Source organism: Dendrobates tinctorius, unplaced genomic scaffold, assembly GCF_039654945.1.
Source record: "Dendrobates tinctorius isolate UK_male_01 unplaced genomic scaffold, ASM3965494v1 ptg000203l, whole genome shotgun sequence".
Classification (NCBI taxonomy): domain Eukaryota; kingdom Metazoa; phylum Chordata; class Amphibia; order Anura; family Dendrobatidae; genus Dendrobates; species Dendrobates tinctorius.
Window position 1 is genome coordinate 6,019,494 of NW_027361870.1, and position 24,689 is coordinate 6,044,182.

At 43.6% G+C, this 24,689-nt stretch overlaps 1 protein-coding gene across 1 annotated transcript in view; it reads right to left on the bottom strand.

Annotated features, from left to right (window-relative positions):
- Positions 1-24,279, bottom strand: part of C1D (C1D nuclear receptor corepressor) — a 64,856-nt gene extending 40,577 nt beyond the window's left edge. The window contains exons 1-2 of the mRNA XM_073553785.1: positions 24,132-24,279; positions 7,712-7,858 (exon numbers count right to left, since the gene is read on the bottom strand). Of these exons, the coding sequence (XP_073409886.1) occupies positions 7,712-7,852 (141 nt within the window). The 5' untranslated portion in view covers positions 7,853-7,858; positions 24,132-24,279. The remainder of the gene's footprint in view (positions 1-7,711; positions 7,859-24,131) is intronic.
- Positions 24,280-24,689: the final 410 nt, after the last annotated feature.

The following is a 24,689-nucleotide window of genomic DNA, read 5'->3' on the forward strand; positions in this document are numbered from 1 at the left end:
TACAATCTTCTGTGAAGCACTTCGGGGTTCAAGGTGCTCACCACACATCTAGATAAGTTCCTTGGGGGGTCTAGTTTCCAAAATGGGGTCACTTGTGGGGGGTTTCCACAGTTTAGGTACATCAAGGGCTCTGCAAATGTAACATGATGCCCGCAGACCATTCCATCAAAGTCTGCATACCAAAACGTCACTACTTCCCTTTCGAGCCCTGACGTGTGCCCATACAGTGGTCATCCCCCACATATGGGGTATCAGCGTACTCAGGACAAACTGGACAACAACTTTTGGGGTCCAATTTCTCCTGTTACCCTGGTGAAAAAAAAATTGCGTGCTAAAATTCATTTTTTTTGAGGGAAAAAAATGATTTTTTATTTTCACGGCTCTGCATTATAAACTTCTGTGAAGCACTTGGGGGTTCAAGGTGCTCACCACACATCTAGATAAGTTCCTTGGGGGGTCTAGTTTCCAAAATGGGGTCACTTGTGGGGGGTTTCTACTGTTTAGGCACACAGGGGCTCAGCAAATGTAACATGACGCCCGCAGACCATTCCATCAAAGTCAGCATTTCAAAATGTCACTACTTCCCTGCTGAGCCCCAACGTGTGCCCAAACAGTGTTTCCCCCCCACATATGGGGTACCAGCGTACTCAGGACAAACTGGACAACAACTTTTGGGGTCCAATTTATCCTAGTACCCTTGTGAAAATAAAAAATTGCCAAGTAAAAAATTTTTTTTTAGGAAAAAAAAAGATTTTTTATTTTCACTGCTCTGCATTATAAACTTCTGTGAATCACCTGGGGGTTCAAAGTGCTCACTATGCATCTAGATAAGTTCCTTAGGGGGTCTAGTTTCCAAAATGGGGTCATGTGTGGGGGAGCTCCAAAGTTTAGGCACACAGGGGCTCTCCAAACACGACATGGTGTCCGCTAACGATTGGATCTAATTTTCATTTCAAAAAGTCAAATGGCGCTCATTCCCTTCTGCGCCCTGCCGTGCACCCAAACAGTGCCCCCCCCCCACATATGGGGTACCAGCATACTCAGGACAAACTGGACAACAACTTTTGGGGTCCAATTTCTCCTGTTACCCTTGTGAAAATAAAAAATAGCGTGCTAAAAAATCATTTTTGAGGAAAAAAAATGATTTTTTATTTTCACTGCTCTATGTTATAAACTTTTGTGAAGCACTTGGGGGTTCAAAGTGCTCACTACACATCTAGATAAGTTCCTTAAGGGGTCTAGTTTCCAAAATGGTGTCACTTGTGGGGGAGCTCCAATGTTTAGGCACACAGGGGCTCTCCAAACGCGACATGGTGTCCGATAGTATGTAGATACTTCCAATCTACATCCATGACGAAGTGGTTCTTAGGGTCACAGAGACCAAATTCCTTGGTGTTATCATCTCTCATGATCTTAAATGGGGGAAAAACGTGGATGCTGTTATAAGAAAAGCACAACAGAGGATGTTCTTCCTGCGTCAGCTGAAAAGATATGGTTTGTCTAAGAATCTGCTGATCTTATTCTTTAATGCTGTCATCAGATCTGTGATTTGTTCCTCTCTGATAGTCTGGTATGGGGGAGCCACTGCGCATGACAAACTCCGCTTACAAAGGACTTTCAGAACAGCAGAGAGAATTATAGGCTCCCCCCTGCCTAAAATCCAGGATCTTTATGATAAGAGTATTCGATCCCACGCATTGAAAATTTCATCCAATCCCTCTCACCCGGGACACTCCTCATTCCAATTACTCCCTTCAGGACGTCGCTTCAGAGTCCCCAAATGCAGTACCAACCGCCATATGAACAGCTTCTATCCACTCTCTGTTCAACAATTAAATCGTCATGTGTAGACTATATACTGTATCTGTCTTGTTAGATGTTACTTGTTGTATCTGTTGTTATATATTATGTTGCCTCTTTGCCACAAAGAATTCCTTGTATATATGTAATATGTACTTGGCGATAATAAATTTGATTGATTGATTGATTGATTGATAACGATTGGAGCGAATTTTCCATTCAAAAAGTCAAATGGCGCTCCTTCCCTTCCGGGCCCTGCCGTGCACCCAAACAGTGGTTTATGACCACATATGAGGTATCGGTGTACTCAGGAGAAATTGCCCAACAAATTTTAGGATCCATTTTATCCTGTTGCCCATGTGAAAATGAAAAAACTGAGGCTAAAAGATAATTTTTGTGAAAAAAAGTACTTTTTTTTTTTTTACGGATCAATTTGAGAAGCACCTGGGGGTTCAAAGTGATCACTATGCATCTAGATAAGTTCCTTGGGGGGTCTAGTTTCCTAAATGGGGTCACTTGTGGGGGAGCTCCAGTGTTTAGGCACACAGCGACTCTCCAAACGCGACATGGCAAGCGCTAAATATTCCAGCATATTTTCCATTCAAAAAGTCAAATGGCGCTCCTTCCCTTCTGAGCCCTGCCGTGCGCCCAAACAGTGGTTTTTGACCACATATGAGGTATCGGTGTACTCAGGGGAAATTGCCCAACAAATTTTAGGATCCATTTTATCCTGTTGCCCATGTGAAAATGAAGAAATTGATGCTGAAAGAAAATTTTGGTTGGAAAAATTAAAATGTCCTTTTTTTCCTTCCATGTTGCTTTAGTTCCTGTGAAACACCTAAAGGGTTAATAATCTTCTTGAATGTAGTTTTGAGTAGCTTGAGGGGTGCAGTTTTTAGAATGGTGTCACTTTTGGGTATTTTCTGCCATATAGGCCCCTCAAAGTGACTTCAAATGTGAGGTGGTCCCTAAAAAAAATGGTTTTGTAAATTTTGTTGTAAAAATGAGAAATCACTGGTCAACTTTTAACCCTTATAACTTCCTAACAAAAAAATATTTTGCTTCCAAAATTGTGCTGATGTAAAGTAGACATGTGGGAAATGTTATTTAGTAACTATTTTGTGTCACATAACTCTCTAGTTTAACAGAATAAAAATTCAAAATTTGAAAACTGCGAAATTTTCAAAATTTTCGCCAAATTTCTGATTTTTTCACAAATAAACACAAAAATTATCGATCTAAATTTACCACTAACATGAAGCCCAATATGTCACGAAAAAACAATCTCAGAATCGCTAGGACGCGTTGAAGCGTTCCAGAGTTATTACCTCATAAAGGGACACTGGTCAGAATTGCAAAAAATGGCCAGGTCATTAAGGTCAAAATAGGCTGGGTCATGAAGGGGTTAATGTGTGTTTACAAAGTGAGGAGATGATGTTGAAAATACACATCATATGGTCATGAACCTGGCGCTGTATCATACTTTGTAGAAAAAAACCATACAGGTCTAAACACAGGTTTTTTATTAACATACACAACACATAAAAATTAGGTTACACCACTTGCTCTTGCCAGGCCACCCGTCCAACATCAGAGGTGAAGTAGGTTGCAAATTGTTCCCTCATTTGCCCTACTTCAACAGATGACCGTAGAGGGTGCTGATTAAATTCTGGCAAGGGGTTAGGAGAGCAATCATCTAGTTCAAAACTAGGGTGCTCTATATCCATCACAAAATTGTGTAGAACCACACAGGCCTTCACCACCTCATCCACAGTTTCTAGTTTAAGATTAATGGCTGTGGAGAGAATTCGCCATCTGGATACTAGTATACCAAAGGCACACTCTACAGTTCTTCTTGACCTGGTCAACCTGTAATTAAAAATTCTTTTAGTGTGGTCCAAGTCCCGGCTGGAGTAGGGTTTGAGCAGGTGTTGGCACATCTGGAATGCCTCATCACCAACCATTACAAAGGGCTGTGGCGGACCTTTGGTGTTGGGAAGAGGCCGTGGCATGGGAAAATTGAACTGGTTGCCATACAACCTCCGCCCCATGTCTGAGTTCTTAAAAGCCTGGGAGTCATTTCCACGCCCAAATGCACCAATGTCCACTGCAACAAACTTACAGTCTGCATCCGAAATGGCCATAAGTACTTTTTATAGTTGTAGTACTCTGATCCAGTTCTCTTGGGTTTTATAATCCTGATGTGTTTCCCATCCACCGCACTCAAACAATTAGGGAAATTGCAGACTGTTCAGAATCTTTCTGCATTTCCAAGCCACTTTTCTACGGTGGGCAGGGGCATAAATTCTGGACAGAGAACGTCCCACAAAGCCCGGCAGGTGTCTGCAACTATTCCAGACAAGGTAGATAGTCCAAGACGGAACTGGAAGTGCAGAGAAGAGAGGGTCTCTCCAGTAGCCAGGAATCTGGGACACAAAGAAAACAAAAATTTATATTTGTGTATAGGGATTTTTAACACATTAAAAAAAAAAAGAAAAAAAAAAAAAAGGGCACACCAATAAATAAATATGCATCCTTTTCTTTAAAAAAATGCCTCAAACCAATGCAGCATACTTTTAGTACATGGCAGATCAAGAATTCTGCCATAATATACTACTACATCAAAGAACCAATACTATCATGCAGTCAGTGGTTACGTACCGTAATGTGACCAGGAGCCGTTCCTTGGGAGGAATCGCACGACAGAGCTGTGTGTCCTGTCTACGGATGACATCTTGTACACGACCAAGTAAATACATGAAGCTTTGTTGGGACATCTGTGTGTAATCGGTAAATTTATCCGGGTTTGCTTGTAGCTCGCTGTAGAGGGTGTGGTACGCTCCACGGTTCTCCCGGAGTTCAACAATAGGATGAATCCACAAATGCCGCCGCTGCCGTCTTCGCTGTCTCTCTCTCTCTCTTTGTTCATGGCAAGCAACTGCGAAAGCTTGAGCCATCCTAATGTCCAGATCCAAGTTGAAGTGAAAGCTTTTCCAGCGCAGATCCATGTCTTCATCAAAAACTGCTAGCAACTGGGAAGAATAGCTGTAAACTGGGTCTAGATAAGGAATTCCAATAACACACACCCACTGCTGTCCAATTGGTGGAGTATGAGTGATAATTGGTCAATGATTTGTAAAATCCTGTGATTGTGACATTATGCACACTAATCACGCAAACGCATGCAAAACGTTTACAAACACATATAATCGCTGCATTTTTTTGGCTTACCGCGCACGATTATGTCCCAAAAAAACGCTGCGTTTACAAGCGTTTGTAAGCATTTTTTGTATGCGTTTAATGTGCGCTCCAGACGCAGCGCAAAAAAACGCTAGTGTGAAACTAGCCTAACAAAACGCATTCCCATGCAATCCTATGGGATTCCGCAGTTGCTGTGCCAACGCTCCGGATTTTCCTCTGCCGAATCGCATAGCGATAAAATCCGCAGCATGTCCATAATTTTGTGGAATCGCGGCGATTCCACCACCATAGGATTGCATTGACACACTCACTTGACGCATGTGGCTATGCCCACCATGCCTAAAGTGAGCGCTTCATGTGCGGATGGAACCCAGGGTCTGGAGGAGAGGAGACTCTCCTCCATGCCCTGGGTACCATATTTCTGTAAAAAATAGAATTAAAATTAAAAATAGGGATATACTTACCTTCTGTCTGCCCCCGGAGTCCTCAGCGGCACTGCCGGCAAGTTCCGTTCCCAGACGTGCTTTGTGAAAATGACCTCTGATGACGTAGCGGTCACGCGACGTCACAAAGGTCATTCTCGCAAAGCAAGCCTGGGAACGGAACTTGCCGGCAGCGCAGTTGAGGACCGGGATCGCTGCTGAGGAGATCGGGGGCTGCCAGGAGGTGAATATATCCATATTTTTTATTATTTTTAACATTCTATCTTTTACTATTGATGCTGCATAGGCAGCATCAATAGTAAAAAGTTGGTCAAACTTGTCAAGCACTATGCTGATGAATGAGCATTCGGCCGAGCGTGATCACGTGCTTGTTGCTAGCTCTAGAAATGGAGTGTGGCGAGAGAAAAACCTGGTAAAGATAGGTCATCGAGAAGATATCATATATAAATACTACTATTACTCCAGTAAGTTGTGAAAAGAGGTTTTTCAATCCAGCGAAGCAAATTAAAAGCAAAAATACTTTATTATGACCAATAAAATAGCAGCATGGGCATAAAACAATATGATTGTGTCTCAAAAGAAAGTAACCTGCTCACCCAGAGTCCTGAAGCCCGGAAGGCAAGGAACCACTTGCAAAAGACTAAGTAAAAAGGAAAGGCTCCAGCTTCTTCAGTATGCAAGAGTTTATTCTCACGTTAAAAGGCCTCCATAATCAGGACAGGCATGGCAGCGCGTTCTTTAGCAGAGCGGCACATACGCTGGCTGCAAGTTCATTTATGTGGCAAAGCGCCAATGAGAATGTAAAGCGCAGTCACTAAAACCAGAACTATGTAGAAAATGTATATATAAAAAATAAAGTTTACAAATATTTACCAATCCTGCATGAGGACATGATTACTTCCAAAATTTTAAGTCCAGGCTGCCTGGTGGTAGCTAAAAAAAAAAAAAACCCGCCCAGATATCGGGAAACATCTTATTTCCGAGTCTGCACAATTCTATGAAACAACGTCCCACCTGGCTGAATTGTAAAATGAGGCTTTAATCGTTGCGGTATATGTTGGTACGCTCTAGTTATATATATATATATATATATATATATATATATATATATATATATATATATATTTTTTTTTTTTTTTTTTTTTTTCAGACAGATGACTTAACAATTCAGCATTTGTCAATTCATAAATTATAAAAGTGATTATGTGATATATGCAATGAAATGCACAATATGTAACAACTTATATGTAGGCTGTACTGTCCGCAAAGTTAAGAAGCGCATCGGCGCATAAATCAGACATGAGCAAGCTGTCTGATACTAATCGAAATATCCCCCATGTATCCAGGCACTTTATCCAGTACCATAGCTGTGATCCCTCTGCCCTGCAGGTGTATGGCAGAGAAAAGGGGCCAGATAACCCAAAAGGCAAAGACATCAAAAAGCGTCTACGAGGTCGGGAGGCGTTCTGGATCTTCAGCCTGAACACGTTTCATCGTTTCATCCAGATGGACTAAATTCGAGTCGCGAGTTGATGTTCCATTATTGACTTATGTCTCGAACCTGGTTACATGTTTTTCACATGTGAATCTTATTCAGATTTGTATTTGTTTGTTTTTTTCTATTGTTCTATTTGTGGTTTTAGCGACTGCCGCTTTGCATGGTCATTGGCAATTTGCCACACATATGAACTTGCAGCCAGCAGATGTGCACCTCTGATAAAGAACGCAGAGGTTGGGCGTTCGAAAAGCGTTGCCATGTCTATTCTGATTATGGAATCCTCATAACGTTGGAACAAGCTTTTGCATACAGACGAAGACGGAACCTTTAATTTTTATCTCGTGAAAAATATACTGATGCGTTTCGAGTCTAGCTGACTCTTAATTGTAGATATAGTCAGGGCTGTGGAGTCGGTAAGCCAAACCTCCGACTCCTCAATTTCCATGACACCGACTCCACCAAAATGGGCTCAGACTCCAACTCCACAGCCCTGGATATAGTTACTCCAGTAAGTCCTTAAGTCACAGTAAGACGCCCAATGGGGACACATTTTATGGTCTGTATTATGGTCACAAGACTCCATGGAGTTCAAGTGAACTGAGCGTAGATCACCTGAGACTTAAGTGGAAGTAGGGGCCATCTTGTGTCCGAAATACAATATATAATAACAATACTCAAGCGCTGCAGCATTACAGTCCCATAAAAGAAGTTTACACTTTCACACTGTGAAGTCCAATTTCCTCAACTTTTCACATAGCTTTGGACTTACCTTCTGGAGAAGCTCAGACCTGGGGACGGACATCATTTTGTTTAACATTTCATCAACGGTGGAAACAGAATCATTAAAGGCCGCCAGATACTCATGGATTTCCATGGGATAGTCCTCTGTAGACGTGTCTGCGCCAGCCATGATCTCCTGAGTGAATAATTTGTGGCAATCACAAATCCATACATTGAGGATACTGTGCGTCAGCTCATCCTGTACAGAAAACCCACCCGCCATTTACTTTTTTTTACTTGCATACAACTCGCTATTCCATATTTGCCTTTTTTTTTTTTTTTTGTTTGTTTCCTATGTGCGCACCTATTTTTTTTTCCCCTCGCTTCGTGGGCAGAGTTTAGCGATTTCAGATATTTTTAGCTGATTCATCAATTTTTGTGCAATGTCACTCCTTTAACCCCTGTACTTAAAAAAAAAAAGTTAGTACTTCTTGCGACAATTTGAAAAAAGATGAAGCTTTTTACTCAAAAAAAGTTGCAAGAGCGATAACAGAAAAAGTCTTCATTGTATATAATCCAGCGATAATTATAATAAATAGGGGTATTTCAATAAACCTGCATGAACCAGTCATCAGCCGGTATCTGTATAAGTGCAGACGCAAAGTGCTGTTGAATGAGAACAGATGATAGGAGCAGGCTTGGACTGGGCCATCGGGGAATCCGTGAATCCTCCGGTGGGCCCCTCACCCCCCCCCATTTCAAACATAGGGATGCACTGATTAGTTCATTGACTCCTTCCATTGCTGTCCTAACCCTAGTAAAGTGGCACCAACACCTTGGCAGGAGTCAGGAGAGCCGTCAGTATTAGTGACACCTCTCACACAGAGGAGTCAGGCCGACTTTATTTACTAGCAGTAGCACACAGCAAGGGAAGGAGACCGTGCCCTGATGTGAATACTGCTCTGCTAATTTCCTCCCCGCACCCGAGAATACAGAATTCCTAATCTTCCTATATAACAAGTGGCAAGATGATGTGATGACATCTTCTTACTCGTAACAAAATGGGGCCCTTTTCCCCATTCAAGGGCCCCATCGTCTGACTTGACTAGGCTATGTGACTGCAGAATGACAGTGTGCCGAGAGGGCATATACTGCCGTGTGACCCTCGCCTAAGGCCTGTTTCACACATCAGTTTTTTTCTGTCAGCTGTAACCCGCCAAAATGGCGGAAAACGGATCCGCCTGAGTACGGACATCAACGTGTGCCACCGGACTGTTTTATTGACGGATCCGGCGAAGGAAGAAATTTAAAGGAACTGCTGTCTGGGAGAGAGAGAGAGAAAAAAAAGAGAGAGAAAGAGAGAAAAAGAGAGAGAGAGAAAAAGAGAGAGAGAGAAAAAGAGAGAAAGAGAGAAAAAGAGAGAAAGAGAGAAAAAGAGAGAAAAAGAGAGAAAGAGAGAAAAAGAGAGAAAGAGAGAAAAAGAGAGAAAAAGAGAGAAAAAGAGAGAGAGAGAAAAAGAGAGAGAGAGAAAAAGAGAGAGAGAAATAGAGAGAGAGAGAAATAGAGAGAGAGAGAAATAGAGAGAGAGAGAAAGAGAATTTTTTGTCAGCCGCCAGATCGGGATTTAGAGTTAAATTTACTGCAAAGGCGATTCTTCTGGGCATGCGCAGTGTAAAGTGCGGATCCGGCCAGCCAGAAAAACGTAGCATTGTCCGTCCAGTCTTGTCAGCGGACGCCAAAATCTTGGCGGATCCGCCAAAAACCGGATACAACGGATGGCCATCCGTCAAGATCCGCCGGTAATGCAAGTCTATGGGGAAAAAAACGGATCCGCCAAGAAAAATGGCGGATCTGTTTTTTTGCAAAACTGCGGATCTTGACTGATGGAGACAAACGGAAGTGTGAAACAGGCCTTAGAGGGAGGAAACATTACTCGATGAGTTTAGGACAGAGAGAGAGGACATGGCGTTAGAGACAACAAATCCACAATCACTGGTATTTTGTAGTAAAGTGGGCGTGATGTCAGGAGACGATTTCTATAACTGAGTGTCATTAGCATGCATAGAGAGGAAACTGAAAACCGAATCTGATGATGATTTAACCAATAGGGGCAGTGTATAAAGAGGAGAAGGGGGCCTAGGACGGAACCCTGAGGAACCCCAACAGTAAGCGAAACAGATACCAATTCCCTGATGAAATAGGTTAAATATTTTAGTTAGGTGGGTGGTGACAGCTGGGAAGAGGGACTGGAGGAGGCGAGAGGAAATGGGGTCAGCAGTGCAGATAGTAGGGAGAGAAGTGAGGAGTCTGGCAACTTATTCTGCAACCAGCACAAAGACGGAAAGTGAGCTTGAGGTGCTGGAGAGAAGACCATCCATGCTATTGTTTGGGATAAAATTTCTTGTAGGATATGGTCAATTTTTTCTTTGAAATACATGGCCAGAATGTCAGCACTTAGGTTGGTATTAGGGGCCTGCACTTTAGGACTGAGGCAAGAGTGGAAACCGACAAAAACTTGGGATTGTTGGACAGCGAGGCAACGAGGGCGGTGAAGGAGGCTTGGAGAGGTGAACAACAGAAGAGTTGTATGTTCTGAGCATAAACTTGTAATGGATGACGAAATGACACAAGAGATTTTTGTCAGATATTTATCACACTGCTGCAGAAAATGTGTTTGCCATTGTCTGGGATGGGTTTCTGCATACTGGGAGTGCAGCTACATCAAAGGCTCTCTCCAGTATCATATGAGAGCACCAAATCAAGGTTGGGACATGAGAGCAGAGATTGGGGCCAATGATGACTAAACTCTTCATACACTTCTGCGTATTGATGGCACATAGATTTCTAGATGTGTGATATGTGGGGGTGTCATTGGTGGAGAAACAAATTTTCATAGAGAAGGATATAGGTTGTGGTCAGAGAGCAGGAGAGAAGACTTTGTATCATCATGCACTGGGCAGAGCCGGGAGAAGACCAGGTCCACTGTATTCCTGTCTTCATGTATAGAACAGTTAGTAAGCTATGAAAGCCTGAGAGAGGAGGTTAGAGATAAAAGATGAGTGGCAGATGGGGAGATTATGTATATGGGGATGTTAAAGTTCCCCATGATGAGAGTTGGAATGTCACAGTATAGAAAATGCAGAAGGGTGGAAAAGTGATCAAAGAAGTGGTGGAATGGGTCCAGAAGGTGGTACGCAACCACCATTCTCAGGGACACGAATTGGAAAAGTTTGATGGTGCGGACCTCAAAATAGGAGAACATAACTGAGTGTACAGGGGGAAGGATGATCTGAAAAGCACATTTTGAGGAAACTAGCAAACTAACACCTCCTTGTCTGTTTGCCGATCTGGGGGTTTGAGAAAAATGTAGGCCACCATACGAGAAAGCAGTGGCGGAGTCCAATTATGGAATCCAGATGGTTAAGGGAACTCTGAAATGAAGTGGTGGATGTAGGGGAGTGTGTTCCCCACTGACCGAGAGTTCAAGAGGGCAAAGGAGACAGAGAAGGTACGCACTGATTGCTAATGAAATTAGCAGAGTTTTGTGTGCAGCAGATAAGGAGTTAACTTTAGGCATACAGGAAGCTGTTGAATTTGGGTCAAGAGGCCTTAAATCAGTCCATGCATCACAGATAATACTCAGACATCTGAATTTGGCCATAGTTGGGGGTCCCAGAGGCCTGATTCTCACTGATAATAAAGTGAGTCGAGGTATATAACATCACTTTATTAGATAAAAAAAACCCTTTAATTACATACGAAGAAATATATTTAGATTAATAGATACAAATAATGAAATAATGAAAATGAAAGGAAATATACAACATTCGCCATTTATGAACCATATAACTGATCTCAGCAGCAGGTAGAAAGGACAATGATGAGCTACCAACCAAGCTAGATGGATAGAAATTGAGAATAATCTTTCAAACAGTATAATGCAACCATTGAGAAATGGATTTTCAATATAAGTACATCAGTCTCATCAGGTATAATTTTATGTAATAATAAAAAATGTATCATAGCGACAGAACCGCTTAAAGATGTCTCACTCAAAACTGGACCTTGGATAATGAAGGAAAAAATAGAGTTATAAAGTTTCATGCAGTGTAAAGAATCAAAGGCCAATAAAGATATTCTGAAAAAACCACAGTCCGGGAATGAAAAAAAAAAAAAAAAAAAAAATCAGTGGCATCCCATGCATGTGCACTGTATGCAGCTGAAGCTAAAGCCATGGCTCCACATTTCACTTTGCATTTGGCGCTAGGACTCCATAGGAAACCAGGATTGTCCCCTTCAGTCTTTACGCGTAGCTTGCACTACTTTATAATTTTACTTTTCTTCTTTAACCCCTTTACCCCCAAGGGTGGTTTGCACGTTAATGCCCGGGCCAATTTTTACAATTCTGACCACTGTCCCTTTATGAGGTAATAACTCTGGAACGCTTCCATGGATCCCGGTGATTCTGACATTGTTTTCTCGTGACATATTGTACTTCATGTTAGTGGTAAAATTTCATTCATATAACTTGCGTTTATTTGTGGAAAAAATGGAAATTTGGCGAAAATTTTGAAAATTTCACAATTTTCCAACTTTGAATTTTTATGCTCTTAAATCACAGAGATACGGCACTCAAAAAACTTAATAAGTAACATTTCCCACATGTTTACTTTACATCAGCACAATTTGGGAACCAAAATGTTTTTTTGTTAGGAAGTTATAAGGGTTAAAAGTTGACCAGCGATTTCTCATTTTTACATTTTATTTTTACGGACCACATCACATTTGAAGCCACTTTGAGGGGTCTATATGATAGAAGTGACACCATTCTAAAAACGGCACCCATCAAGGTGCTCAAAACCAGATTCAAGAAGTTTGTTAACCCTTCAGGTGCTTCACAAGAATTTTTTGAATGTTTAAAAAAAAAAAAAAAAAATGAACATTTAACTTTTCTTCACAAAAAAAAAATTACTTCAGGTTCATGGGGGAGGGCGGTGCCCAGACGCTACAGAGACATGATTGACGGCGGGGAGGCGGCTGCTTCAGGGGGAGACTCAATACCGGTATGAGGATCTATTTATAAAAGTTAATATTTCAGTGTTACTGGGGGTCAGAAACGGAAGAGCCACCTCCACAGAATGCAGCCTTAGTGCTGCTGAAGGTGGCTCTTTTAGTTAAAAACGCCCTGGGGGGGTGACAGGTTCCCTTTACAGAGGATCTGTCACCAGGTCGAAAGAGGCCAGGTTTGTCCTTGTTATACAGTTGTTATGAGCTTGTTTGTATTTTTTCTTTGTTCTTTTTATATTATGATCATTTTTATTGTATTTGCTAAGGGGGTGTGGCTCACAGGGTCACAATGCAGAGTGACCCAAACACACGCCCTAGAGGAGTTTTGCCTGTGTGCGCCGCCCCATCGTAAAGACCATAATAAAAATTAAAACTAAATAAAAAGGTCAATATGCCTGGAAATATATGCGGATTTAAAAAAAATAAATAAAAAAATGTAATACTCGGAGGTAATAAGAGAAAAAAACTGACCTAATGGCAGGTGTTCTCTAGGGCACTGGGAGTATGGCTAGGTACCAATAATGTTTTTGTTTCCATAGAAATGGATAATTGGTAATCACAAATCACGAGTGCCTATAAATATTTGGACACAATGCTCTGCACCCTTTATTATACTGTGATTAGCGCTAATTGACGAGCTATTGAAATATTTCAGGATTCTGAATTCTCCTTTTTTTCTTTCTTCTCTGAAGCCGTTACTCACCCGGTAGGAGCAGCTGAAGCTACGTGTTAGCGGTTCAGTAAGAAGGTTATATAAGAAGCCCATTTACCAGGCTACGCTAAAGTAACATAAACAAACTAAGGAAAATGTGCTCCAAACCGGAGCGGCCAATGCCAAAATCAACAACGTCACGGCACGTTCACACCGACAGATGATGCCAGAAAAACAGACCTCACACACATCCCTGATGCCCACAGGGTAATCCTGTTCTAAATCCTTTAAAATGATTGTTGGGTAAAGGAGTGGCCGGTAAGAAATACTGTTGAGATACTATAACAGGATGAGACTGGAACGGATTGAGAAATACCCATCACGTACACAAACTGGGAAGCGCAGACTCCTGATCTGTTGTAATAACAACCTAAGTGAGTGGCGTACATCCACTTGGCATAAACCGAGCTAAAACAAATGCCAGGGCATTATTTTATTTTAAATTCCGTTTGGTTACACGGCTTATAAAACTAAAGTATGTATCCGGAAGTGTCAAGTGATGGGTCAATGGCGCTGATCATAACGAGAAATGAGTCATGACTCTAAACACAAGGTTTTTGCCAAAGTAGGGAGAAGATCACAAATCCTAAAAGGGTCCGGACTCCAACTAGTGGCTGCTGGGGCCATTCATTCTGATTGTGGGAAAATGTACACTCGCTGGTGTCCTGATGGTGGACAGTGGCTGGGAATACAAAGCAGAGAAGACCACTGCCGTATGGATCCGTACTTGACCGACATCACATTCACAAGTTCAGTTTTGGAAATCCTCTCTCATAGATTTTGGGACCCAACTCCTGCTTAGTAACAGTGTAGAAATGTCTTCCATCTGTTCATAGGTTTTCTTTAGAGGTGATCCGATAGCTGCTACTGCACAGGTGACGCCATCTTGGGTGACCAGTGAGAAGCCATACTGGTGAATACCTAATCAGAGCACCACATGAAGACCCCCCACAGGCCACCCCGGGGCACGAGCAGATCATTAACTTAAAACTGAAAATAAATATTAAACAACAACCACAAGACGGATTTCATCACCAAGTATCATTGTAATCAGTATAACGGCGCCGACCTGACACTGTCTGTAGGTTACTGAGCACAATCCTGCTGACAGGGGCCCTTTAACATGTGAATGCCTGGCATATTTAAATCTAGGCAATATCCAATGTGTTTGGACACATTGCTGCACGGTAAAAATTGAGGGAAAAGATAAAAATTACTCCATTGTTTAATTAATGCACGCATACACAAGCTATTCTCCATCGGCTATGTTCACCGGACAGAACCAAATCTAAATATGGGGTTGAATAATACCTATGAGTAGCGGAGCAGGACGGAGGAGGCGCACACATGGCTGCTTTCATGATGTTTTCCTTATCAGTTGTGATCAACATTGCTGAACTGGATCAGAGAATAAAGGATTATAACGCGATGGCTATAAATCAAATTTATCGTAGGCATACTGGACATGGAAACATTAATTACACATTATTATAGGGTCATCATTACAAAGAAAGTTGTATTTTTTTATTACAAAGGAAAACTATTATTTTCTTAAGGGCTTGAAAAGCAGCATTTAAAATGCCAGAGTTTTTGTTTTTTGTTTTTTTTATTAGTAACATATGGAATATTTTGTATTACTGTTTTTAGTGTCATCTTCAACATGGATTTTTCCCTGGTGTTATTGATAGTCAATATAGAAGTCTGCAGGGAAAACTCCAGAAAATGCAGCTGCTGATTTGCTATAGTGCTTATATGACGGCCCGCAGCGACAGGAGAGCCGTGGGGACCCATCACCGACAACACTGGAACGGCACCAATGTGAGATGTGAATACAAGATTTTCTAATTTTGTACAAAGAACTCATGCATTTAAGAAGGGATTGTCGAAGTGAGGCCACGTTCTCATGTTCAGTATTTGGTTAATATTTTACATCAGTATTTCCTCTTTGAAGTGACAATTTGCATATTTCCCAGAGGATCACTGTGTCTTAAAAGTATCCTCACCTTGGCATGTCAGACTTGACATGTCACTCTCTGCAAGGAGAGACGTTACCCCTTGGATTCTAATCAGATGCCTCTCACCCAAACAAACTAGATCTCACACTTTGCACTGATGATGGGCAGCACCTCAAAACAGTATCTGCAAATTCAGATTTAGTCTTTTTTCCTAAGTCATATGACAAGGTTCGTTAGAGGGTCGACTGTTATGATGAGTCACCGAAGGAGGAAAAAAAACAAAATACTAGCTAAGTCCAGAAAAAAACAGAGAGGTTGGCAGCTATCGGATTGCAGACCCCTGAACCTATCCACAACAACTAGCAGTAGCCGTGGGGGGTTCCTACGATGCCCTAGACCCCTCGATCACAGCCGGAGAACTACATAGCCTAAAGACAGAAAGGGGAAAAACTAAACTGCCCCAGAGCAGACCCCAAAGCAATAGGCAGCCCCCAACATATAATGACGGTGAAGCAAGATGAAAACACTAACAGATAGAAAGATAGGTTGAGCAAATGATGGGGCCCAAGCTAACTAAATAGGACAGGATAGGAAAGCTGCTGTCTGCCATCCGCAAAAACCCTATCCAAAATGTGCCAACCGACTGATAGGAAAAACAGGCCCTGAAGTCGCTAGGCTTCAAAAGACTATATCAGCACTCATGTATATTCTGAAGACAGAGCAAAAGATCAACAGATCAGAGACAAAAATGGAATTCAGCTCACCCCCGGCCGGGGATGTCAGAACTCCCAAAAAACAAGGCAAAACAAAAACAAAACTGAAGTGTACAAAGCAGAGCAGAAAAACTTAGCTTTGAGACGCAGGAATCAGACTGGTCTCCAAGAATCCAGCAGGATCACCAGCAAGGCAGAAGGGCGTCGGCTGCCTTATATCCAGTCCTCAATTCCAGCCACCCAGTCATCATCTAGCTGCCCAGGTGTTTGGTAATCAGCCTCACTACCTTCCTTCACCAGAGGAGGGAGTTCATCAGACCTCAATGGTGAAGGGAAAAATGAACTCACAACAGTCGACATTGACTTTTAGGATTCATAGTTAAGAAAGCGGACAGGCACTGACCGTACCGTGCAAAATAATCTTTTATTGTGGCATCATCATACCAACAGCAGGCAGATAAAACAATGGAGCAGAATACAGACGACGATCGTTTCGCGCTACATAGCGCTTCTACAGGTCATGACCAAACACTGATTGTGTGAGCGTTCAAGGGAGAGTTGGATATTCTGCATTCATTGGGGTCCATGAGCTTCACGCTACACCACTGCCAGAAAGGTCATGCCCCATGACGTGTGCCAGTTTTGTACGCTGTGTGGAAGTCATCATCAACCATCATTACCAGACTGTTAATCTGCGCCGGATACAGATTAAATGAGACAGGTAACCACATCAATAACCCTGAACAATCACTGGCAACCTGACCAGAAAGCAAAGACAATCCTACTCCAATCTCTGGCAGTAAAAATAGCTCAAACAGATTTTGGGCAGAGCGCCAGCCTGAACTATAGCAACCTGAAATGATCAGGATGAGCAAAAAAGGCCAACGAGTGCTGAGCGCCATGTGGTGCTGGCAGAAATCACTGGTATATAGGGGCGCAGCTGGAGCATAACCGGCTTAGGCCGCATTCACACGTTCAGTTTTTAGTGAATTTTTACCTCAGGATTTGAAAGCCAAACCCAGGAGTGGGTGATAAATCCAGAAGTGGTGACGTGCTTGTATTATACTTTTCCTCTGAGTGTTCCACTCCTGGTTTTGGCTTATGTTCAATAAACGCTGTGGGTTGGACGCTGCGTACTTGCGCAGCGGCCAGATGTTACAACATAGTGGATGGGATTTCAAGAAATCCCATGCCCATTAAGTGTGCACAGACGCCCGCGGCTCACCCGTGGAGACGGGCATGCGGTGCATCTTCTCAGACCGCAGCATCTCTATTTATCTTGCGGAGACGCTCAGTCCAATGTTTAGGACGCGGTGATTCCACACGGTTCAATGAACACATGCAGAAGCACCTACGTTCAATAGCCGGCATTGGACATGTACTGCATCCAAAGCGCTGTCAATTCCTGACCATGTGCACATACCCTTACAAATACTGAGGTAAAATACTGTCCAAATGCTGAGCGTGTGCATGTGGCCTGTGGTGTAGTGTCCACTAGGGGGCACTGTGTGGGTGTCCCAGGACGGGTGTACAGGCATATCCAGTGTGGTAATAGGAGTAGGATGCTAGATGACCGTTATGTATCCCAAGGTGGGTGGCCTTGGGCTAAAGCCTTGATTATGTGTTGATCAGCAGAGGTATTGCTGATGTTTGTTACAGTGTGTCAGGGAAGCCTGCTGGTGGTTGGTGAGACAGGTGGGACCAGCCACCTACAAACCCACCCAGGGGCGCGTGTCTAAAAAACGCCCATAGGAAACTGTATGTTTGTGAATGGTTGTAGGACCTGCGATGAGGTCATAGACATGTGATCCGGTGGGCGTGGCTACGGACCATATAAGGTGACCAGGGTAGGTCACATGAGTGAATGCCTAGACCCGCTTGGTCCATATGGAAGGTCTCGTGAGGCCGACTGCTGGAAGATGTGGCTGCCTTCCAGAACAGCACGTGTGGACGCTGTCTATACTGGCTACGTGTGTCTGACAGTTCCCTGGAGGGAGAAGACATCTGCAGTGAGAAGCAGCTAAGAGGTAACCCGGACACGGGGAGTGTAACCGAGAGACTGTATAGCCTATTGGCTGGATGAAGCACAGCCTGTGTGACCAGAGGGCTAAGGGGAGCAGAGCTCCACGGTGAAGATACCCTGCTGTCTGCTATAAGACTGTTGCTTGCTGCTTTGGTTTATGATGCCTAATAAACCGCATGGACTATGTTGATGTTATATGAAAAACCCGTGCCGGACCTGGTTATTTGGCTGCAAAGCGAGTATCCCCAACCTGAGTAACAAGCGCTACCTTACAGGTCTTAAAAAGGACCTGTTACCTGGTCTAATGCAGACATTTTTGCTCGTCTATTATTTGCGCTTCTCCCCTGAATATTTATTTATTAAAAAAAAAAAAAATATCCAGCATACGGTCCCACAACCAAGGGTCTTTTTATTTTGTGTGCACATAATCTGCTAATTTTTATGGTCTTTACAAAGGGACATTGCTCATAGGAGGCTGCTTTGCATAATTACCCTGTGAGCAACACACTGGAAAAAAAAAATTAGCATATTGGGGACATCAATTACAAAAAGACCATTTCTATGAAACGATATGGTGGATTTAGAGGGGGGCTGTCCCTATGCAAGTAAGGCTCTGTCCACAGTTTGTTTTAGCCAGGCAAAGAGATATACACTGCTCAAAATAATAAAGGGAACACTTAAACAATGTAATGTAACTCCACGTCAATCACACTTCTGTGAAATCAACCTGTCCAGTTATGAATTAACACCAATTGTGAATCAATTTCTCCTGCTGTTGTGCAAATAGAACAGACAACCGGTAGAAATGAGCAATTAGCAAGACAATCTCTATAAAAGGAGTGGTTCTGCAGGGGGTGACCACAGGCCATTTCTCTGTTCTCATCCTTTTTTGGCTGTTTTGGTCACTTATACATTTTGTCATTGCTCTCACCTCTAGAGGTACAGTAGCAAGTGGCGGTGTCTACAGCCCACAGAAGTTGTTCAGGTAGTGCAGCTCATGTAGGATGGCATACCAATGCGAGCTGTGGCAAGAAGGGTAGCTGTGTCTGTCAGAACAATGTCCAGAGCATGGAGCAGATACCAGAAGACAAGACAGTACAACAGGAGACATGGAGGGGGCCGTAGAAGGGCAACAACCCAGCAGCAGAACCACTACCTCCTCCTCTGTGCAAGGAGGAACAGTGCCAGGGCCCTGCAAAATAACCTCCAGCAGGTTACTAACATCCATGAGTCTGCTCAAACTGTCAGAAACACACTCCATGAGGGTGGTATGAGGGCCAGACATCCACAAGTGGGTGTTGCGCTTACAGCTCAACAACGTGCAGGGCGATTGGCAGATTTAACATTGCAACCCTGTACTCTTCCCGAATGAGAGCAGGTTCACACTGAGCACATGTGACAGTTATGACACACCCTGGAGACGCCGTGGAGAACGTTCTGCTGCCTGCAACATCCTCCAGCATGACTGGTTTGGCAACTGTTCAGTAATGGTGTGGGGAGACATTTCTTTGTAGGGACACACAGCCGTCCACATGCTAGTCTGAAGTACCCTGACTGCCATTCGGTACGAGAATGAGATCCTCAGACCCATTTTTAGACCATATGCAGGTGCAGCAGGCCCTGGTTCCTTCTGAAGCATGACAATGCTAGTTCTCATGTAGCTGAAATGTGTCAGCAGTTCCTGCATTATGAAGGTATTGATGCTTTGGGCTGGCCTGCCCGTCCCCCAGACCAGATTCAGCACATCATGTCTTGTTCCATCCATCAACCCCATGTGCACCACAGACTGTCCAGGAATTGACTGATGCTTTAATACAGGTCTGGGAGGAGATCCCTCAGGAGAACATCCGCCACCTCATCAGGAACATGCCCAGGCGTTGTAGGGGAGGTCATTCAGGCACGTGGAGGCCACACACTACTGCGCATCATTTCCTTGTCTTGAGGCATTTCTATTGAAGTTGGATCAGCCTGTAATTTGATTTTCCACTTTGATTTTGAGTATCATTCCAAATCCAGACCTCAATGGGATATTAATTTTGATTTATATTGATCATTTTCATATTTTATTCTTCTCAACGCATGCCACTATGTAAAGAATAAAGCTTTACAACTGCAATATTTAATTCAGTGATATCTAAGATGTGGCATTTTAGTGTTTTCTTTATTTTCTTTTGAGCAGTGCATTTTCTGATGCACACCACAGATCCACAGATGCACGCCAACGTATAAACCTACTGGTGTCTGATGGCCAATAACTTCCATTGCAAAAAAAAGTACAAGGTATACATTTTGTTACTGTCTTTAGGATAGTAAACTATACTCTTAAGGCCGGGATCACACAAGCGAGGAATATGGCCGAGTCTCGCATGTTAATTCCCGGCATTGCCGCCGGCACTCAGGAGCGGAGCTTGAGGCTCCATGTATTGCTATGCGGCCGCACGCTCCGATCCAAGTGCCGGGTATTAACATGTGAGACTCGGCTGTATTCCTCGCATGTGTGATCTTGGCCTAATAGATGTAGTTCCTGCAACAGCTCCATTTCTCTTCTACAAGAACATTTAGTGGAGACTGTCGAACTACAAAACCATAAACACAATACAGGTTGCCAAAAATGGCAGCTTGCATTCTGCGGAGAGCCAATCGGAAATTTGATTTAGGCCTCAGATGTACATTTTAGTAATGAATAACTCCACCAGATCTGGAGAAGACGAAAGAACTGTGCAAAAAATGGGAGTTGGGCTGAGGCTACAGGGAGATGTTGGCCTGGACACCGGTCACGTGACCAAATTTCAATAGGTGTCGTTGCTATATAGCAGAGTAATAAAAGTGAATGGGGTCACAATGTAACCTCGAGGGTACTAGAACAAGCAAGTCACAAAAAATATGAGTTTGAACTTCTTGCGATTTGATTGTCGTGGTCAACGGAACCTCAGGGTTGCAATGAGACCCCATTCACTTGTACTGTGATATAGCAGAGATACCTAGCATAGTTTGATCAGGCAACAGGTGTCACAGGCAAAGCATGATAGCAAGGCATGTTCATCAGGAGAACCATACATCCAGAGCATGAATTAACCACCTAAATTAAAGGGGTTGTCTTATCTTCGTAATTACGGTAGTTAAAATTGCGAAGGGTGTGTAAAAAGAAAAAAAAAAAAAAAAGAGCAACTTTGGAATTCACTTTTGATTTAAAAAAAAAAATCCTTTCATTACACAAGAACAGAGGGATTTTTAATTTCATAGTTTTGCAGCTTAATGAATAGGGTACTTGCCACCGCTGCGGTGGACGGTTTCCTAGGCAAAGACCGTATGCTTGCAAGCTTTTTGTTAAACAGTTTGCAAGCGCGGCTCCAAAGTTGACCGAATTCGGTAAGCATCGGCGCTCTTGCACTTCTCCAAATCTGCAAAAGTGAAGTTGCCTCTAATAGCAGCATTGGAAAGCGTGCCGTACAGACCATGACACCATGTCTAACCTGTCAATCAGGAGCGCACCACCCACGGCAAACAGGTAGCAAAGAAGCAGTGAGCCCTTGATGAACAAATGTGAGACAACCCCCTTAACAAAAAGGAAAAGTTATACTTATAAGTTAAAGGGGTTATCCAGGACTATTTCATTTTTTTTTTACTATGTGCCCAAGAACATACAGGCAGGTAAGTGTTAACTACTGCCTGCTGTGTTCAGCGCCAATCTCTGCCGACACAGAGCGGTCACTGACCGCTCCTGCCAGCATTTCGGCGGCTTTTGCGGACATTATGTCGACAGAGGAGTGGCATTTTTTCCGCTCTGCTCTGTTGAATGGGTCTGATTGCCTAACTGCAGGGGGCCGGCTGTCAATCTGCATGAAATCAGCAGCAACGCTGCATTGACAGAGCAGCCCGGAACGTGGAGCAGCTGAATCACCAGCAGGAGCGGTCAGTGACGGCTCTGAGCCAACACCGGGTAGATGCCTCTGTCGGGAACTACCTGTTTTTTTTTACTATGGACCTAAAAACTAATCCTCATGAACAACCCCTTTTAAACAGGGAAAAACTCTTTTAGGCCTCATTTCCATTTACCCAACTGTCTGGTGGTTTTGGTAACCCCACATATTTCTAGGATCTCTCCCAGTCACCCGGTGCATTAGTTTTGATGCTGGACTGGTGCAAGAGACAGGAAAAAAAAAATGAGCGTGCTTAGATGATGGAGGAGGAGGAGCAGCGCATAAAGGGTTGTCAGTTGTGCATGGGTCGGTCATAAAACAAGTGGCTGCACACCACTGATAGATGGAGACCCTGGATTCGGTGGAGCCTTACATGCAGGTTTTCTAGCCAAAGCCAAAAGTGGATTTAAAAGGATTGAGAACTAGAAAGGGGAAAACAGATATGTCACCGTCCTGCTGGATTCACTCCTGGCTGTGGCTCAATAAACCCCCAAGTGTGACACCAGCCTTCGAGGGGTTAGCCACCTTTGGGAATGTTTTTTCCCCCCTAAATGCATGCATTTGGTGCTTAAAAGAAAGAAAAAAATAAAAATTTGCACATGGGTTTCATTATAAATTTTGTGTAATTTACCTTCTATAGTCTGTGTTTTGCATTGTCTATTGCTGGCTGTAGAATAAGGGAACTGAGAATCTGTCAGTGAGCTTATTCAGATTCAAAAACAGGAGAGATTGCAACTTTTGTCTTTTTCGGAGGTCCGCTCAGCTGATTAACGGCCTAAACCCATAACAATATCAGTGAAGCAAACATCCCGTAAAAGACAAACTGCGCAACATTTTTTAAAGAACCCAAAGCGCAATAAGTTTAAGTACAAAGCGCGGGTAAATTAACTCAGGGGACACTTTTCACACTCGCACATGAGGAGTTTTTCTAAAGTTTATTTTCAATGCTGGCACCGTAAACCACAATATTCAGACAAAATTCATTTTTTTTTCCCCTTGTGATTTTTCAAAACTGTGGTAAAAGCAACAAAACCTTATTTATTTTTAAGAAAAATGCAAAAAAAAAAAAGTGAACACAATGTGTGAACACGGCCAAGATCAGGGTCTCTATCACATGTGAGGATTCCATTACGCAATAAACTAGGCATAAAGGCTAAAATTTGGGGTTATCCACTTCTGAACCGGTCCATAGTCTGCACCGCGTCCCCCACCGGTCACCTGTCATTAGTATCCAGAGGGGGCGTCACATGACTGCTGCAGCCAATCAATGATCACACCGATTGGCTGCAGCCTTCACGATCCATCCGGGCAGTCTGTTACGTAGTGGACGAGCCCTCTAAGGCTATGTGCACACGCTGCGGTTCTGCAGACAGTGTACAGTAGCATGTTATCCTATGGGATTTACAATTTTCTGTGCACATGCTGCAGATTTTTAACTGCGGAAAAGCTGCGGTTTTGAATCCGCAGAAAGAAATGACATGTGACTTATTTTCTGCGGATTCCGCTGCGGTTTACCACCTATTTCATTGTCCAGGTGGCAAACCGCAGGAGAAAACTGCAGGCCAATCCGCAGCGTGTGCACATAGCCTGAGACACCGTGGCCTGCGTATTTCTCCCAGCACAGGGGATGGCTCCATGCTGGAAAAAATGGGCTTCTGAGCTTTAATTCCCAGAGATCAGCAACAGCTCTGGAGTTCGGACCCGCAAATACTGTGCTACAATGGCAAGTCCTGCTGATACAGAACATGACATGGTGGGAATGCCGCTTTAAAGCTCACGTGACCACGGGAGGGGACCACGCACTGATAGTAAAGCAAGAAATTATCTGAGACTGAAGTACAAGCAGAAAATAAGGAGACGACTCCCCCATAGAGCAGAGAGTGGGCCCCGCAGCTGCTCCACAGGCAGGAAGCTCTAGGGAGCCAATGACGCTTCTCTACTGGACACCCAAGTCACGTGGTACAGATCATGGCGGCGGCACGAACAGTGCACGTGACCCGCCACTGCTGCTTCCAGTACACACTGTGCAAAAAAAACACCGCACCGAGCCGTGCACAACCGCATCCGCCGCACACATACCTCTCCTCACACACCAGCTGGCACGCACGACTTCCGGTGGATGCCGGATTGCCGGTCACGTGGAGGAACAGGAAGAGGCGGGGCCTACAGACTGCACTGAGCCGCTGACAGTGCAGACTGTGGAGTGCAGTCAGTCAGTGCACTGTAGTGATGGGCAGTCCGGCTCTTTTTGGGGATCTGGCTCAGTGCTCACTCGGCTCCGCTCACCAAAAAGAGCCGGCTCTTTTTGGCTCAAAAAGCGGCTCTTCTTGGAAAAAGTGCTACTTTTCCCACTGTTATCACTCCAGTCTCTTCACTATAAAGCCTGGGCCTCATTATACAGCTGTACAGGGGTCTAGTGAAGGCTTTTTAGCCATTTCCTCAGAGTGTAAGCTCCTGGGATCAGGCCCTCACTCCTGTCCGTGTCGCTGATTTGTGTTCTCTAATATCTGATATTTGTCCATGTGTTCTACATTAGTCAGTGCGGTGACATCTGCCGCCACTGATTACTCTAAAGGGTAAGTAGCGACCCCCGTCCCCAGCGATGTCGCTGGTGAGATCTGCCTGTGTGGCAGCTTA